At 37.3% G+C, this 20,302-nt stretch overlaps 1 protein-coding gene across 1 annotated transcript; it reads right to left on the reverse strand.

Annotated features, from left to right (window-relative positions):
* Positions 1 to 770: 770 nt before the first annotated feature.
* LOC117984989 (clavesin-1-like) lies at positions 771 to 16,387 on the reverse strand. The gene is made up of 7 exons (XM_069501050.1): positions 16,365 to 16,387; positions 15,700 to 15,839; positions 8,921 to 9,074; positions 8,495 to 8,599; positions 4,956 to 5,103; positions 3,979 to 4,195; positions 771 to 2,664 (listed from the first exon to the last, which is right to left on the reverse strand). Exons 1-7 carry the CDS (start codon positions 16,370 to 16,372, stop codon positions 2,510 to 2,512), a joined length of 927 nt encoding a protein of 308 aa, XP_069357151.1. The 5' UTR covers positions 16,373 to 16,387; the 3' UTR covers positions 771 to 2,509.
* Positions 16,388 to 20,302: the final 3,915 nt, after the last annotated feature.

Here is a 20,302-nt window from a genome sequence, read left to right on the forward strand (position 1 = left end):
CTAAAAAGCGACAGAATAATATGAACTTTACATTTAAAGACTCTTAAATTTTAGTGCACGCTACTTTAAACAGTAGGCTCGTGACTGTGCGCTAAAATCACGGGTGTAACCATCTAAAAATTAAATTTAAAACTGTCAAACTGCGTCTGTCTTTTTCATATTACATTAGTAACCAAGAAGAGGATGCGAATACTATAAAATTAGATTGTGCTCAGAATCTGTACCAATATTTGTATTAACCGATCAACAATATTTGTATCAAACGTTTTTTATGTGAAAACAAGTAAATAACTAATGAGAAGTACAATGCCGCAACGAATTCTCAAAGTTTGTTTTGCAACTACTTTGTAGTCCTTGAAAAAAACCGGTTACACGATAAAAGACAAAAAATAGGTTAGCTGCGTCTCTGTTTATCACATTAGTAACTTTATCTGTGCTCTCTCTTTAGTGTAAATCAAACGTTCCTTTGTCTAGATTTTTTTACTCAGTCTAGTTACGTAAAAATAGGTTTTTTTTTTATTCATTAAAGGCAAACGCTTGACCGCAATCACACCTGATGGAAAGTGATGATGCGGCCTAAGATGGGACGCGTTTACCTAGAAGATGCTCACTCTTGTTTTAAAGATACCCGGGTTGTAGTTGGTAGGAAACACATATCGTGGAAGAGTATTCCAAACCTTAGCCATGCGAATGAGGAATGATGACGCAAAACAATTCGTGCGTGTAGATGGGATATCGACGACATAAGGATATGAACACAAAATAAACCATACCATAAATATTACTTTTAATAGTAAGAAATAGTTATAATAATATGTAGGAAAAAGACTAACTAACGGTCACATTACCAACAAAACGATTCACAACGGTGCCCATGAAGTGAATTACAAAGTTTTAATACGCTTTTTGGCCGAATATCAAGCTTGCCAACTATTGTCGCATTTGAGGACATAAAGCGCACCTTATATTTCAGGTATATCGTGAACTATATATTTTGCCTTGTATCACTCAAGAAATTAATACTTAAATTGTGCATTTCAAGCATATTATTTTCATTATAATATTTCATTTCAAAATTTTGCGAAAGCAAACAATAATAGTTATACTGTGACCAGTGCAATTGATACATTGAGCGCACTTGCCTAGAAGATGCCTAGATTCACTCTTGACTTCAAGTTAGGTACCTACCCATTTTATTATTAGTACCTTTTAAACTGTTTAATTCTATATATTAGTAAGCTAACCCTATATTATAAACACAATTTTATTATTATTTCGACATAGGCTTCTCCAGTGTTTTTAATTATTAAAAAATATCAAAATCTATCAATATTGTTTTGGTTGCAGTACATAGTGTTACCGCAAGAACGATAGTGGCACCCTCATTTAAATTCAACTCTTTTCGGTTGCACCTACGAATCTATGTGGTTGCACATCTAAAATCGTATTTTTGATATGAAATTTGACACATAAAGTTAAAATGGCCTCTCCACCTGCAAAACCTGCTCCACCGCCCCGTCAATATATCAATATTGTTTTGGTTGCAGTATGGTTGCAGTACATGGTGTTACCCATCGACTTGTGTTACCACAGGAACGAAAGTGGCACCCTCATTTAATTTCTACTCTTGTCGGTTGCACCCACGAATCTATGTGGTTGCACCTGAGACAATCGTATTTTAAACATGAAATTTGACACAAAGTTAAAATGGCCGCTCCACCTGCAAAACCTACTCCACCGCCCCGTCAATATATCAATATTGTTTTGGTTACAGTACATAGTGCCACCTACCACAAGAACAAAAGTGGCACCCTCATTAATTAATCTCGACTCTTTTCGGTTGCACCCACGAAACTATGTGGTTGCACCTGAGACTAAAATCGTACAGTGCGACAAGATTCTCTTGGCACTTGAATGACATTGACAGGGGGGCGCTGTTGGAGAACAAAGGCTTAGAATATTCCTCAGGAATATTCAAACAAGAACAAAGGGGACACTTGACGGCTCAGACTAAGATTGACGGCAACGTTAGTTCTGATTTTCACCACGCGCCAAGATAGCCTCGTCGCACTGTATTTATGACTTTTATGACATAAAATTTGACACAAGTTTGACATTTGACAGTTAAAATGGCCGCTCCACCTGCAAAATCTCTCTTCCATCCTCCTTTCGGGGATTAACTGAATTATTTATATTTAAAAATAGTTTATAGGCCTGCACAGACGATGGTCAGTCCCTTACTCTAAGGTCAGTCCTCGGGGTACAACTGCATCGAACGCATACGAAGGACTGCAAAAAGTCCCGCCAATGGTCCCGCGATCAGCACACCGTGTTGAGCAGTGTTGAGCTCGTGGCGAACTCTCGGTGGAAATTTTATCTAAGTACATTTTGGGGATTTTTGTCTCTCGTCTGAGCAAGCCCTGAGTAAGTTTATTTAAAAATCTTTAAAGTTGTAAAATGTTAATCACCATTTTAAATTATAATTCTATAAATGTATCTATTGTATAAATCAATCAATTTCTAGCTTCTTGAAAGAACCTTCAACACCACCAAAAATATCCGTTATTGTCTTCGGCTTGCCGGGCCTGTGGGCTTCAGTCACACGTTTTTTGTTCTCATTCTCGAAGAAATCCTTGTTTTCCCTCATGTTTTCCAGAACATCATCTAAGTGGCATAAAAAATGCTTCGTTATTTTAGCAAAAAAAAAACAACTTATTAGAACCTATAAGAAGAATATTCGTGGCTTTCAAAATAATTCTTGCTTATTAGTATAAGTATATAAAAAAAATACAAAACCCCAAAATGTGTACAACCTCGACAAATCGGTCAATTAAAACTACCCGACTATTCGAAAGCGCTTGTAAAAGTCTACTTGAATAAAAACATATTATTCTATTCTATTCTATTTTTAATCGATGTTGTAAAAGTTTAATGAATAAAAAGAATTCAATTTCGTAAAACCCGAATCCGCTCAGAGTCAGAATAAGAAGGGTTTGGCCTTAGTCCACCACGCTTGCGAAGTGCTGACTGGCAAACTTCACAATCATTAGGAGAACACTCAGCCATGCAGGTTTCCTCACGATGTATTCCTTCACTATTGAAGCAAGTAATATTTATTGCTTAAAGCGCACAATGTAACTCCGAAAAGTTAGAGGTGCGTGCGCGGGATCGAACCCCGACTTCTCGAATAAGAGGTCGACGTCTTAACCACTGGGCTGGCACTGCTCTTGCAACACTGCACAGTGGCTAATTATGCGCGACACACACGAAGGGTATTAAAAAAACCGGCCAAGTGCGAGTTGGACTCGCGCACTGAGGGTTCCATAACTTGAAAGGATTCAATTTTATTATTTTGTTGCTTTAATTATCTCGAACTGCATATATATACATAAGATTGTAATTGCAAATATTAATGTGGCCTATATGATTTTTCGATTTTTCCCTATACTTGTGCTATTGCTTCTTGCCAAATTTCATGATTGTAATGTAGTACCTCCTGAGACAGACAGATAGGTAAACAGAAAAACAGACAGACAACGAAGTGGGTTCCTTTTTTAGGGTTCCGTACCTCAAAAGGAAAAACCAAACCCTTATAGGATCACTTTGTTGTCTGTCTGTCTGTCTGTCGGTCTGTCAAGAAACCTACAGGGTACTTACCGTTGACCTAGAATCATGAAATTTGGCAGGTAGGTAGGTCTTATAGCAGACATTCGGGGAAAAATCTGAAAACCGTGAATTTGTCGTTACTTCACACAAAAAATTTAAATTGTGGTCATGAACTAAAAATTAATATTTTCAATTTTCGAAGTAAGATAACTATATCAAGTGGGGTATCATATGAAAAAGCTTCACCTGTGCATTCTAAAACAGATTTTTATTTATTTCTATGCATCATTGTTTTTGAATTATCCTGCAAAATGTTGAAAAAATACACAAATTACACGCAAAAACCCTAACAAATAAAAAATAGAATAAAACCTTGAATTTCCCGGTAGCTTTTATATTCTCCTCCTGATTCCTTGGGAAAGGCTGCGAGGGACACAAACTTTTCCACAGTACTAGAGCCGGTGGTGTGGATGTGTAGAGCGTCCATCAGTTGTTTCTTCAGGAACGGCTTCATCATGAGTAGCAACTTGTCAATGAAAGACGGCGCATTTAGAAAGTGCATTCCCTTGAGCTTTACTAAGATTGCTTCCTGTCAATATAATAATACCAAGTTAGAAAAGAAGTGATACATTGATTTAATTAGTACCTCAGTATCCTTATTATAAATGCGAAAGTGTGTTTGTTTGTTGGTTTGTCCTTCAATTACGTCGCAACCATGCAACAGATTGACGCGATTTTTTGCATGGGTATAGATGAAGACCTGGACAGTGACATAGGCTTTTGATCCCGGAAAATCAAAGAGTTCCCACGAGATTTAAATATAACCTAATTTCACGCAGACGAAGTCGCGGGCATCAGCTAGTTATATCATAATACTGGATGATACCCGCGAAGTAAGAAATATTTGATTTCTCGGGATTAAAATTAACCTGTTTCTCCCCGAGATGCAAGCTGTCTCTGTACCGAAGGACCATGGGCATTTTTGTTTGAACTCTGGCCTGATAACCAATAGAGTTCTAATGTATGTTAGTTAATTGCTTATAACTTACTGTAACGTAATAGGTATCTAATAAAACCACTGGGTATGTAGTCGAGCACATAGAAAGTTATATATCTAAGTAGAATCTTTGCAGTGTGGTGCGCGGAAAGGCCGAGTTTGATGGCATCCAATGCAAGTTGCAACGCATTTCGCGCATTTAGCGAACGCAAACGCATTGCGTTCGTTACGCTCGCACTCCTAATAATTGTTGTTGTATTCTTTAATATTGTCAAATTGAAAGATAAAACTCCACTAACCAGGAAAACAACTTTTGCTACGGCCATGCTACAGTGTGTGATTGTTTACTCACCTGAATATAATAAAGGAATTGTTGTATGTTCTGCAAGTCTAACCTGGCTATATGGCCTAAGGTTACGCCTTCAAAATCCAAGACGATGAGAAACCCAGGCCAGGTACCATCTTGTAACTGACACAGGTCGAGAATCATGAGCGCTGCCCTGCAAAAGTATGGCAAAAGTTGGCATTTTTATCTCGTAGGTGCCTAATGAGAAAAGCGCATTGTATAAGCATCGATCGTTGGGCGCCAGAAAAAACTAAAATTCGTAACCTGGCGGGAATAACTACCTTTTACCTATATTGTGTGACCATATCACCTGCACCGTATCACAAAGTAAGGAGAGTAAATATTTTGGCAAATTTTTTTTTAAAGCATATTAGCCATGTTAAATGACAAATTTTCCCCTTTCTCTCCAACTAAGCGTCAAGCTTGTGCTAGGAGTAGGTACGACAATAGTGCAACGGTTTGAACCGACGACCTTTCGGTTTTCAGTCCACTCCTTTACCCGTTGAGCTATTGAGGCTCTATATTGGACGGCCAACAACGGACGGGGCAACAATATTGGACGGCCGCAGCAGTAGGCACATAGGCATGGTCAATATTTTGTGACCTATCCGACTACCATCCGATTAATTGTACAGTGGTGGTGTGCCGCAAGGATCGATTTTGGGTCCATATCTCTTCACACTTTTCATAAATGATATCCCTAAACAACCGCACACACACCTCGCCATATATGCTGACGACATAGCCTCGTATACTACCTCTGAGGACTGCGATCTTGTAATCGCACGTTTACAACTTTCCTTGGAGTTATTGAATAGCTTTTTTACGAAGTGGAAGCTAAAACTAAATTTTAATAAAACAGAAAGTATAATGTTTACTAGAAAACGCTCGGTTCCCACATCCACAATTAAAATAGATAATTACTCTATACCTTGGAAGTTGGAGCCGTCAAGTTAAATACCTTGGTACAATAATCGACGATAAAGTAAATTGGTGCAAAAATACTGACATTCTTAAAGGAGCTAAAGCTATTAACGCATTACGACCAATACTCAACCGTAAGTCTAAATTAAGTTCTTGCACAAAGTTGAGAGTTTATTCCACTTTAGTGAGACCCTGTATAACTTACGCAGCTCCCGTCTGGTATAGCATCACCGACAGTAAATATGCTAAACTACAGGTAATACAAAATAAAGCTATTAAAATAGCATATAATACACCTTTCCGAACTAATCTCAAAAAATTACATAATAGTATAAAATACCCTTTTCTAAAAGATTATATTTTTAAGTTATCCCACAATTTTTATATACGTAAAAACCCTACTCATCCAAATATGTTGATTTCATCAATCGGCAGAAGTAGATTCGGCACGTTATCGTTTGCCGATACATACAACAGGTATAGACTGCCCCATCACTATTTCCTCGGTGACTCATAACAGTGTATCAGTACAAGCGACCGGTTAACGCAGCGCGTTGCCGATTCTGTAGGTCAGTTTTTCTACCTACCCGGCTTGTAAATAATAAGTAAGAATTTAATGCTTTTGGCGTCGTGTTTGTACTCTTTTTTTTAAATAAAAATTATTGTTTTTCGTAGTAGTTAGACATAATAGCTTACTCCGAATATTGTTATAATTAGTTAGTTTAGTATCTGTGTGTTATAGCTCAAATATATTGCACATTATGATAATGATAACAAATAATAACCGACCCCAAAAAATATTATTATGGAACTATATTAACTCTTGTATACATAATATATTCGGTAATAAATTAAATTATTTTTAAATTTTTAGTGTTTATGTAACGAAGTCGGTTTTTATTTTTTTTGTAAAAATTTTTTATTTCACAATTTTTAGTGGCCCCATGGAATTATGCTATGACTGGTTAAAAATCTACTGTTTACTAAGCTATTACACTGATCGCGAGCAATTTACTCTTATCCGTTGAGGAGTTCCAGTATCTATCTTCGAAGATGTTCATCAGATCTTCACCAAATTGAAATGGGACCAACTTTGAAGTATACCCTTTCAAACAAAAAAAAAATTTCAAAATCGGTCCAGGCGTTTTTTGAGTAATCGGGGAACATACATAAAAAAAAAGATTCCGACGAATTGAGAACCTCCTCCTTTTTTTTGAAGTCGGTTAAAAATAAATGACATCTAAAAATCAAAAATCAATCAAATCAATTGTAAAGTGGCACTCGGACGTGCGTGACGGGCGACAATATTGGACGGCCGCGCCAGTAGGAAAATAAGCATGGCAATATTAATTTGTAACCTATCCGGCTACCATCCGATTAATAGGCTACTTGACTCATATCTAACTTCGTCCAATAAATGATTATTTATTATAGTATTTTGCTTAAGACAACGAAATATATCAATAACAATTATTAAAAACGCAGGATGGATATATAAATCCAATTTAAAAAAATACAGTTTTTATTTTTATTTGAAACGCAGAAAACGCTGTCAGCCATGATGTGACGTCATTCAATATGTAAACAAAGAAATGTCATCCCTATGTCACGCGTGGACTAACGTAGTATCCATACATATAAAATTTAAAGTCCTGACTGACTAACTTATATATCAACGCACAGCCTAAACATCTAAACAGCTGGTCCTAAATACATGAAACTTGGTGGGTGTGTTCTCTGTAGGTAAAAGGAAGGTATCCACTACGAAAGGATTTTTTGAAATTCTACTCCTGAGTGTGTTAAATGGGGGTTTGAAAATAAAGTCCACGCGGGCGAAGTCACGAGCATAAGCTAGTTTTTATATATTTCTAAAAACTCATAGTAAACGTAAAAAATTATCGTTTTCTCTGTATAAATTGAATAAGTTATTAGGTAAGACTTACAACAAAGTGATCTTTGCAAAAATAAATTTGGGTTGCAGTCGTTAGCAGTGGCGTGCACATGAGTTTAAGCCAGGGTATGCATTTAGGTATGAACTTATTACATGGCAGGTTAAAATGAAAAATAAGCATTGATTTATTACAATGAGGGTAAGCAGTGCGTTTATGCCTCTATGAGCTGCACGCCACTGGTCGTTAGTCATATAGGATCCCTTTAAGGAAGTCTTTGCGTGTTACGTATATTTATTTCACTGGGCACTCTAATCCAAAACTTTCCTGTGGTCTTTATCGATGCGTTTTTACCTTTTCGGATGATACAATAACGATAATTACTATATTTTTCATGTAAACTAGTATAGAAGTCATGTTTATTAAACTTTGGGATGTTATGCTGTTGTTTACAAATGCATGACGTTAGAGCACAGATAATCTATCGGCCAAACATGGCCGACAGTGTTTTCACCTGTCTAAGAAAAATATATTTTTAAATTAAAGTTTTACGGTTTTTAGGGCGCAAATAAATATAGTGTTAATTTTTTTGATCTAATAGGACAAATATTAACCATTTAAGACCTACTTAAAAAAAGTGTCAACTAGCCTATTGTACAGTGGTGCGTGACGGGCGACAATATTGGACGGCCGCGCCAGTAGGCAAATATGCATGGCCATAAACAGACCTACCTTATAGCTAGTCCAAAATTAAATTGCTTAGGGTCGTAGTTAGTGAGATGAGTGTATAATATAGCGTAGCCTTCACTCGTCCGAGCAGGTAGGACAGTCAGTACTCTGAAAAAAATTAGATAGGTAGGTACTTATTACCTGCTCAGGTTTTTTTTTTGTTTACTAGCTTATCCCCGCGACTTCGTCCGCGTGGTCTACACAAATTTTGAATCAGTATTTTACTCCCTTAGGAGTTGAATTTTCTAAAATCCTTTCTTAGCAGATTGTCGTAATAATAAATTGAGCTGTGCGTTGATACTGATTGATCAGTCAGTCAATCAGTCAGCTTCCTTCCCAGTCCTTTTTTATATATAGAAGATTTTTATGAATCTTATAGAATGTACACCTACAATGTGCTAAAATATAGTATAAAGTAATACAACTTACATATCATTAAAAACACGTTCAATTTGATCGTCGACTTTTCTATTTTCAAAATAATTAGTAAAGAGCGTGCGTAGTGTTAAATTTAGGTCCAGCACTTGTTTTGCAAGTTCTGAACTACGATTGCAACAATGATACGCTAATATCAGATCCAAATCTGAAAAAAATGAAACTTGAGTATAAGCAGGAGTTACTTACCTTAACGAAACGTTCTCCTTTTTCGTCGATACTAAAATTAAAATAAGTTCGTAACGCGTGGACCTAAAAATTTGAAATTAATATATTATGATATTTTTCATTATGTCTTCTAGACCTATAGTCCGAAGAAAACACGATTGGACAAACCATAACAAACTTTTCTCGATAGAAAAAAGGTGAAACACACCTACGCCTTCGAAATCTTCTGAGCATAGATATACTCCCGGTATTGGAGAGAGAATTGCCGGAGTTTTGCCAAAATTTTGCCTTTCTATTTGACATTAAAGTCTGGGATTAGTGGGACTATGGAAGTAAGATCAAACATAGCAGGTCATACCTACGTCTTTGGGATCAAACCCTAATTTATATTTTTTTGATATTCTTTAGAGAAAAAACAATTGGGAAGTTGAAGTTTGACTTATATCGCTTCATATCCGAGTTGGGTTGAAAATCCCAAAAACACCCTTCCTGTTTACTGCAAGATGAATAAATGTAGGTAGTATACGCCCCGCAAATTGCTATTGCGCTGGAACCATGTCTCATTAACATTGAAAGGACGTCATTTTGACGTCAGCGGAAATTAAAATATACTATCAGCTCGAAACTTCAGTCTAGTGCTGACGTCATTAGCATTAGCAATTTGTGGGACTTATACCTATTTATTTAAAAAAAAAACTAGATGATGCTTACGATTTCATCTGCATGTATTAAGGTTTTTTGAAAATCCCGTGGATCTCTTAGATTTTCCGGGATAAAAAATTGCCTAAGTATATCAATTTCCGAAAGCACCAAATCCACCTCTGTACCAAAACCATACTAATATTATAAATTGCGAAAGTGTGTCTGTCTGTCTGTCTGCTAGCTTTTCACGGCCCATCCGTTCAACCGATTTCGACGAAATTTGGTAAGTACAGAGATAGTTTGCATCCCGGGAAAGGACATAGGCTACTTTTTATCCCGGAAAACCCATTATGTTCCCACGGGATGTAAAAATGTAAACCCACGCGGATGAAGTCGCGGGTATCATCTAGTTTCATATAAATCGGTTAATCAGATGGACCTTTAAGAATCCCGTGGGAACTCTTAGATTTTCCGATATAAAAAGTAGGCTATGTCCATCCCCGGGATGTAAGGTAACTTTGTACCGAATTTCATCAAAATCGGTTAAACTGTTGGGCCGTGAAAAGCTAGCAGACAGTCAGACAGACACACTTTCGCATTTATAATATTAGTATACTTAGATCAAGATCAAACAACCTGGATCTGTGAGCAACAAGTTTAAAATGTCAATGTACCTACCCAATCAGGAAGTTACAGCTATGCATATAAATAACACTCCTATATTAAAAAAAACCGGCCAAGTGCGAGTCAAGCTCGCGCAATGAGGGTTCCGTACTACAGTCGTATTTTTTCGACATTTTGCAGGATAATTATTCAAAAACTATGATTCATAAAAATAAATAAAAATCTGTTTTAGAATGCACAGGTGAACCTTTCATATGATACCCCATTTGATATAGTTAACTTACTTAGAAAATTGAAAATACGATTATTAGTTCATGACCACAATTTAATTTTTTTTGTGTGATCTAACCCTAAATTCACGGCTTTCAGATTTTTCCCCAAATGTCAACTATAAGATCTACCTACCTGCCAAATTTCATGATTCTAGGTCAACGGGAAGTACCCTGTAGATTTCTTGACAGACAGACGGACAAACAGACAGACAACAAAGTGATCCTATAAGGGTTCCGTTTTTCCTTTTGAGGTACGGAACCCTAAAAATAAAATAAACTTTACCTACTGATTACGAATGTAGATTTCAGTTTTTTATGTGGTTTTATACAACTTAAAGAATCTTGATAAAGGCGACTTTATTATCAAAGAAGGTCGTTTATCTATATTTTTTTCTGTTTCTACTTCCTACATGCGTTTTCCTCACATGTTATTGTCGGCATAGCTGTGACTCCGGTTTGACAGGTTTTTATAATACGAACCTACTAAGTAGTAAGTAACTACCAACCAGCTTAAAACATTTAAAATACTAAGGTTTTTACCTGAATAATATAGTAAGGACTCCTTACCCGATTATTTATTACATATTACTAAGCCCCCGCTGTACTTCCGTCTGTGCATCCGTCCGTCTTTCTATCCGTCCGGCCGCGTCGCTCTGTCAGCAGGTTGTATCTCATGGACCGTAATAAGAAGAGTTGAGATTTTCAGAGTGTGTCAAAATTCAAAATTGCTGCCATGTTTTAAACAAATTATAAAGTAGGTACCTACCTAAATAAGTCGTACTACTGTTTTATACTGCACGATGGTACGGAACCCTTCGTGTGCAAGTTTAACTAACCCTGGGTTTAGGTTAACCCTGAAAAATCAAAAGTTCCCACAGGATTTTTAAAAACCCAAATCTACGCGGGCGAAGCTAGTTTATTTTATTAGTATAGAAAGAAACACAAAAAAAAATCGCGCGTTTACTAAACCGCGTTCCAAACGTAACAAGTTAGGTATAGGTACGTTTTTAAAATCAGTTACTGTAAAAAGTCGCTATGTATGCGTTTGTATACAAAGCAACGTGTTACTTTTTGCGGTTTCAGACCAACGATTAAACGTGTGCGTTTAATGCAATGAATGAATGCAAAAAAATTCTAATCATCGCTCACTTGATTGTTTTATTTTATTTTTTATTTTATTGTTGTCAATAAATACTTAATCTAGCGTCATCCAGGCCGAAGCTATGACTGCTCGAAAATACCTACGACGAAACGCTTCGAGAAAAGGTACGTAGTGCCCCGTCCTTTAGTTTGGCTCGTCTTGGCGGGGGCACTGCCGTAACCCTGATTACTTTGGTATTGTATGGTAATATCACTAGTAATTATTATTTCATGGATCACAATAATTCTATTTCATTTGTGTAATATCTCTTACCTACTTACAATATTTAAGTAATGTTTTTTTTTAATATTTTTATGACATGCAGTTAGTTGTTATCTAAATAAATATAAAAATACCACTCACTCACTCACTCACTCAGGAACTATAAAGCCTACGTAAACTTGAAATTTGGAAGGTAGGTTCTTTCTAAGACGTAGGTGTCAGCTAAGAAAAGGATTTGAAAAATTCCCTCCCTAAGGGAGTGGAAGGGGGGTCGAAGGTTGTATGAAAGTCCTATGTTTTTGAAGTTAGAGACGTGAAAATCGACATTTAGGTTATTAGCTTTAAATAATAAAAATCTGTATAGGTAAGTCAATTTGGGAAATTCCTCCCTAAAGGGTGGTAAAATAGGGGGGTAAAGTTTTTATAGAAAAGTTTTAACTATTCTTATTTTTACTTGAAATTTGAAACGTACCTATATTATGTTCTTTCTAGGAGGTAGGTATCAGATAAGAAAGGATCTAACTAAATTCCCCCCCTTAAGGGGGTGAAAGGGTCGAAGGTTATATGAAAGTCCTATGTTTTGAAGTTAGAGACGTGAAAATCGACATTTAGGTTATTAGCTTTAAAATTATTAAAATCTGAATAAGTCAATTTGGGAAATTCGCCCCTTAAGCGTGGTAAAATAGGGGGCAAAAGTTTTTATAGATACGTTTTAAGTATTGTTATTTTTACTTAAAGCTTGAAACGTAGGTTCTTTCTAGGGGGTAGGTATCAGATAAGAAAGGACCTAACTAAATTCTCCCCTTAAGGGGGTGAATTGAAGTTTGAAAAGTTATATGAAAATCCTATGTGTTTGAAGTTAGAGATAATATGAAAATATGCATTTAGGTATTCTGGGTTCCGTGCCATAAGGTGAGACTGAGTGAGTACTGAGTAGGTAAGTGAGGCCTTTTACAGCGGGAAAATTTCAGATCTCATAAGAAACCAGTAATTTTACGCGGATGAAGTCGCGGGCAATTGCTAGTTAAAATATGAGCTAATGCCATAAATCTATACTAATATATATTTATTTTAACGGGGTAAAGTTTGTTTATAGGAAGTAATCTCTGGAACTAGGTACAGATTTTGACATTTCTTTCACCAGTAGAAAGCGACATTATTCCTGCGAGTGACATAGGCTATTTTTTTATAGAGATCCCTACGAAAATAGTAGATACCTACCTAATAAGCTAGGCATGCGAAGCCGGGGCGGGTCGCTAGTAATAAACAAATTGGTTCAATATAGATTACCCGGATAGTAACTATAATAATGTCAGTAAATGCGCTATTATTTATTATATGTATAAGTAATAATTATCTTTAAAATTGTTTCCCGTATCTTGTTTTGTTGTCATTTAAAAAACACAATGCAAATCATATGAAATTACGGACTAAGTAGGTACGGTAGGTTACTATTATTATGTATCAAATAATTATATACCTATTAGGTTTTCCGTATTATTTTAATCGCTGTAGTCCGCGATAAGTTCAGATGGCAATCGGGATATGAGGCGGGGCTTTCCCTCCCCGATTGCCATTTCGCCGTGTCGCGTACTATACCTACTAGCGGCTATAATATTATAGACTATTAACGGATATAATAGGTAGGTATAGGTACCTACTACATAAATAGATCGTTTACGTCTGAGAATAAGGACTGTTAGAAGTAGCCCTATTGTGACACTTACTGTTAGAGAGAGATAGCTAAATGCATTTAAGCTCTTGTTAGAACGTGACAAAATGATTATGCTTTGTCCTTATCACCGTGGCCACTTTTTTTTGTTTGTCAAAATGTATTTGTACGTGAGTATTTGACACAACGTGAAGTGTAGAAGGAATGACATTTCACAAGTAAGAAAATCTGCTTGAGCGAGAGGGACTGAGGGGGCCACGCTAGTTCCAAATCTGGACATATCTGTGGTTTACGTGTATTGTGAAAAATAATTCGCCATTATTGAACTGAGCGTCTATAGTTATTTTGTGTAGATTTTTGGTATTTTAAGTACCTATATCTACAGGTGTAACAAGAACGCTAGCAAAAACTTAGCATTATTGTTATGCTACCTAAATACAATCCAACATCAATTTGCCTCATTTTGTAGTTTTAGTGATTTAGTATCTTTCAAGCCCGCAATGTATAGCGCGCAAAACTCGTGTCAATGTTCCACCAACGGCGCGGTATTCACGCCGCGTTGCCTACTTACGCAACGCTCGTTGACCTCTAGCGTCATTCAGATGTTTTATTTGCAATATATCGTGAACTTTTACAAAATATAGGATTTTTTTATTCTTTTTCGCACTTTTTTCTGTGGTATTATACTAATAATCATCATTAGGTACTATCACATGTCTTCGGTTTTGCTAGCGTTCTGGTTACACTCTATATTCCATACTGATGCGAAATTGTGTCAGTCTGTCACAGCCCATCCTCCTACAGTCCTGCCGTAAAGATTGGTGTATTCAGGCCTTAATGTTAGTTGTTAGTTACACTGTAGCAGATAAAAACCTGTCTGACAAATAGCTGGTAGACTATAATATAAGATTTTATCACGCAAGTTTTTTTAATAGGTAGGTACTGTACTAGACACTTATCTAAGTTGTTTTTTTTTAATTCAGATACAAGTTAGCCCTTGACTGCAATCTCACCTGGTGGTAAGTGACGATGCAGTCTAAGATGGAAGCGGGCTAACCTAGAAGGGGTATGGCAGTTTTTAATAAACCCATGCCCCCTTTGGTTTCCACACGGCATCGTACCGGAACGCTTAATCGCTTAGCGGCAGGGTTTTGCCGGTAGAGTGGTAACTAGCCACGGCCGAAGCCTCCCACCAGACCAGTAATTACAATTTAATAGCAATAGTAGGTAACTGAATTAGTCAGGTATTCATTTAGCTCTGACTATAATGGTTTTTAAATAGGTAGTTAAGTAGGTAGGTATTTTAAATTATCTAACCATGTTGCTAAAATTTGACTTATGATTTATTGTTTCATTCAATTTGTATTTGTAATTTTTGTGAGTTTCATGATCAACCCATCACCGGCTCACTACTCAGCAATATGGGTCTCCTCTCAGAATGAGAAAGGTTTAGGTCATGGTCCACCACGCTAGCCTAGTGCGAATTGGCAAACTTCAGACACCTTTGGGAACATTATCAAAAACTCTCGGGCACGCAGGTTTCTTGACGACGATGTATTAAATAGGTAATAAGATATATTAAATTAGCTGCCCTGGCGAACTTCGTTCCGCCTAACAGTCGATTCAGATTTTTAAATTCTTCTCTCCGTAAGAACCATCCTCGTAAGTACTTCAAGGAATATTATAAAAAAAGAATTAGCGAAATCGGTTCAGCTGTTCTCGAGATTTGCGATGAGCACAACATTTAGTGAATCATTTATATTATAGAATTGTCTATTATACATTATATTAGGTGACTGACTGACTGACCTATCAGCAAACAGCTCAAACTACCTACTTACTAGACGGATCGGGCTGAAATCTGACATGCAGACTGCAGATAGCTTATATTATGATTTTTGACGTAGACATCTTCTAAGAAAGGATTTTTTTTAATTCAACTCCTAAAGGAGGTTAAATAGGGATTTGAAATTATTGCAGTCCATGCGGACGAAGTCACGGGCATAAGCTATTTAATGAATAATTTCTGTACCTGTGATATGCTCTTCTGGCAGATGTGGTTGTGTTTTTAGCCACTGCCGTAGTTTAGCGATGTCCTCAGGAGTGATTCCAGTCCTTTTACTGTATTCGTCCTCCAACCGAATGGCTTTCATCACCTTCAGTGGCATTTTGCTGGAAGAGACCATACAATAGTATTAAGCTCAGAGACAGCAAGTGTACCTAATAAGTACTTATATTAAAAAAAATTAAGAACGCACTGCAATATTGAATTTTTTCAAAAAAAAATTAAAGCCCGTGTCACTCGGTACGAATGTAGGATTCTCATGTAGGTAGTACATTCAAATCTGTTCAGGAATAATTATAATGTTATGACTTATGGTACAATAAAAACCTCTGAATCTCTCGTAAAATACACTGAAAACATTACATTCTTTTTTTCAGGCAGTACCTAGTGTAAAAATAAAAAAGCATAGATTCCGTACTAATTTATTGTAAAAAACTTCCCAAAGGTTCCTTCTGCTTTATCTAAGTCCCCAGGACTTTGGAGTCCTGGGGACTTAGACTGTGACTGTGAGAAAATACTTTATAAAAATAAATAATTATGCATTTACTAAATAATTTTAAATACATATCAAAAATTTAGTAATATCCTTGAAGTGTAAGTAAACACTAAAAAATATGCATTTATTAATACACCTTGACATTCCAAGCCAATGTGCTAGAAAGGCTTACTACGCTACTCCGGAAAGCAGGGTGTTGAATTGACAAGACGTGGAGAGTGGAGACTCCAAGGTGGACGGACCACATTGGACGTTGTCGAGACGGTGAAAGTCGGGATTGGAACACAAGCGGTTCAGACGGTGGAGTTGTAGAGGCGTGCGGCCTCTTCTAAGGCTGGCAGCTGAGAAGAAAACATTGCACTTAGCAGCTGTCACTTATAACACCATTTGAATTCGGAACGATTCGAAAATCCTGCTGCCCTCACCCCTCGGTGAACTACGCGGGCCGGATTCACTTCAGAGATATCAAGACCGAGAAACCTTTGTCGAGCATCAAACTCCAAGCCTCGTTTTCCACCATAGTTTCAAATGTAAATACGGCACATGTTGTCAATACGGCTCATATAATATATATTGTAAATACATTGTGAAAATATGTGAGCAGTCCTTTTATGTACCTATGCACCACGCTGCCACAGAATGTGGAAATTCCTTCAAGAGACTTATCCAGCTGTTAACCAGCCGTTCACGGCTATACCTACTACTTATATCTATCTAAGCATATTCTATGCCCGATAGACCCGATAGACGTTGGGGTCCCAAGGTGCTAGAATGGCGACCTCGCACCGGAAGACGAAGCGTTGGAAGACCCGCCACTAGGTGGACGGACGACATCAGACGAGTCGCAGGGAGCCGCTGGATCCAGGCGGCGCAAGACCGTGGCGTGTGGAAGTCCCTACAAGAGACTTATGTCCAGCAGTGGACGTCTATTGGTTGATGATGATGATTATGATGATGATATTCTATACTAGCGACCCGCCCCGGCTTCGCGCTGATAGCTTATTACAAATTTTTTAAAATGAAATATAGCCTATGTTATTCAGGAACAATGTAGCTTTCTACTGGTGAAAGAATTTTCAAAATCAGTTCAATAGTTCCAGGGATTACCCCCTACAAAGTACAAACAAACTTACAAGCTTTACCTCTTTATAATATTAGTATAAATAGGTAGGTACGACATAAAATTCACCGATCACCACCTCCCGAAAATCTTTTTAACCGACTATGTTTTTAATGCAACCTTGCTAGTAATTGCTACCCGAAATAGGAACTTCATCATGATCAACCCATCGCCGGCTCACTAGTCACTACAGAGCACGGGTTTCCTCTCAGATCAGAAGGATTTGGCCATAATCCACCACGCTTGCCAAGTGCGGATTGGCAGATTTCACAGGCCTTTGAGCACATTATGGAGAACTTTCAGGCATAGATACAGGTTTTCTGCCAGCCAGTCAACTGGATGGAAAGTATGTGGGACTCGCCAGCCGGAATACTCATTAAAACCCAGCAGCGCTCCTGCGCGTCGTCTGATGACTGGGTCCCGGGAACACCGAAGCAATCAACCGCGACCAAGCCAGCGACGCTCGAGGCGGACCCTCCACCGGGGACCCACTCACGTCGCCCACCACACGTCCGAGGCGCACCAACGACGCTGTGCGAATATTGCTCTTCCCCTCGGACGTATCCAAAAGAGACCAACAGCACCCAGGCACACTGCGAGCTTACCGGCTGGCAATCTAGGTAGCAACCTACCTACTTTTTTCGACAAAGCTTTTCGAAGGTAACTAAAAATGTTTAAAATAATTAAATATTTATATTAAATTTGTATTACTTACTAAGTTTTCGCTATTTCATGCACTGATGATAAGTGAACAAAAATTTAAGTTAAAAAAATTTGAAATTCAGATCACATGCGACGCTCACAACGGTCGCTGGTACAGTATTCTTCTGTAGACCACCGACCTTGTGGGTCTGTAGGTACTCTGTATAATTATTCAATGTAACCTAGGTACTCCATTTAAGTTTGTGTGTGCACTGTGAATTTTTATACGACACTTTTGTCTACAATACCTACTGACAAGAAAACTAGATATATTTTTAAGATAATTATACAAGACGTCGTGCTCGCATAATTTTCTATGCCGTAATATATTTCAAGGCTGTGGTAATAGGTAATAGGCCGTAATAATAAAAATAAAACTCCGTATCAAAACAAGTCTACCTACTGCAAAAACAAGTTTATTATCAAAATATAAACGAATGTGCTCATCATAGATTAATTATTGGTCTCGGTGCTCATAATAATTTTTATATTATTTATTATAAGTGATCACTACGTTTATTATAAAAAATATTTATTTATTTTACTCATTGTAAGGCACAACCATGTAAAATGATTCATAATTATTATTGTGCCAGGATTTGTTTGTGGAATGAAACTTTGTTAGTTATTTGGTTTTGTGAATTGATCGGTCACCTTTATAGACCAAGTAAAAGCCAGTGTATTACTTAACTCTATGAAAACATCCGAAAACCGTGAATTTGTGCTTACATCACAAAAAAATTAAAATATTGTGGCCTCGAAAAAAATAATTTACTAAATCACATATAGATGGCGCGCAATCCGTCATAACTTGCGGTGTTTCTACACAAAAGTGGGTATATCTTGTACGATGGTACGGAACCCTTTGTGTGCGATTCTGACTCGCACAGCGCACTTGGCCGGTTATATTTCTGTGAGTCGCACAGCAATGTGTTCGCATGTTATAGCGAAACGTTTAACGACTTCGCTATCCCGTGTGAATTGCGTCGATGTGCTAAAAAGGTGTTTCCTAAACTACACAATCGAAAACTACTGTACATTAGATGAAAACACGTGCAAAAAAACGCACACGTGCACTTGTGAAAATTTCAACTCTATTACCACACGAGTAGATTACGATTTATGAGATACAGCTCGCTGACAGACGGACGGGCAGCGGAGGCTTATTAATAGGGTCCCGTAACCCGTTGGCACCTTTCGGGTACGGAACCTAAGAAGAGGCCGCATCAAACTCCGCTTTTTAGAAAACCAGTCAATAAAAAGGCGCTGCGCGGTGCACTTCACTTTGCAAGTGAGCGTTGTGCCTGTGCATTTTACCATCCTCTCCGTGGTTTTCTTTTTAAACCACCCAGAAAAAGGAGCCCCGCGAAGTACATCCTGGTACGGAGACTGCAGACACTTTTTTCCTCGACCCCAGTGTGGTGTGACACGTGTGACATGAATCCGGTTGAAAGATCAGCTATGCCCCTTGTAGTATTGGGATTGTTCTAGAGTTAAATTAATTAATTTCAAATGAATTGATGTAGTATCTACATTAATATCTATTATTCTAAATGATGTTTATTTGAAAGCTGTATTTTATTTATACCTTAGGTAGTATGTACCTACTGTCTTTAGTTACTGAATTAAGTCTTATCCTACTTCCTACTAATATTATAAATGTGAAAGTGTGGATGTTTGGATGTTTGTTACTCAATCACGCAAAGACGGCTGAACGGATTTGGATGAAATTTGGAATAGAGATAGATTATACCCTGGATTAACACATAGTTAGGCTACTTTGTATCCCGGAAAATCAAAGAGTTCCCGCGGGATTTTGGAAAATGGAAATCCACGCGGACGAAGTCGCGGGCATCAGCTAGTTAGTTATAAATAAAAACAATTTTCTGTGTTTCTGTTCTTTTATTTTATACAAACCTATTGAATTTCAAAGAAAACAAGTTAGGAAGACCCTGCCATAGTTATTATAATATTATACTCTTTGGATCATGTTACTTGTTTGGTAAGTTGGCAGTACTGCCTTTCTGTCAGTGCACGTCAGTGTTAGTATTATAACCATAGACATATCTCTATGGTTATAATGTTGGTATTGAAGCTTGCAATCCTTCCATAGAAATATATATGTCTGACTTGAGCTCTGACTCGAATCCTTCATACATTTTGTATCACGTAATGATTACGTATGTAATCTGTGGAAACCTTGGTGGAATGGAAGAAACCAGTGTATTACTTTACTCTATGGAAGAAACATG

The sequence above is a fragment of the Maniola hyperantus genome, chromosome 9 (genome assembly GCF_902806685.2).
Source record: "Maniola hyperantus chromosome 9, iAphHyp1.2, whole genome shotgun sequence".
Classification (NCBI taxonomy): Eukaryota; Metazoa; Arthropoda; class Insecta; order Lepidoptera; family Nymphalidae; genus Maniola; species Maniola hyperantus.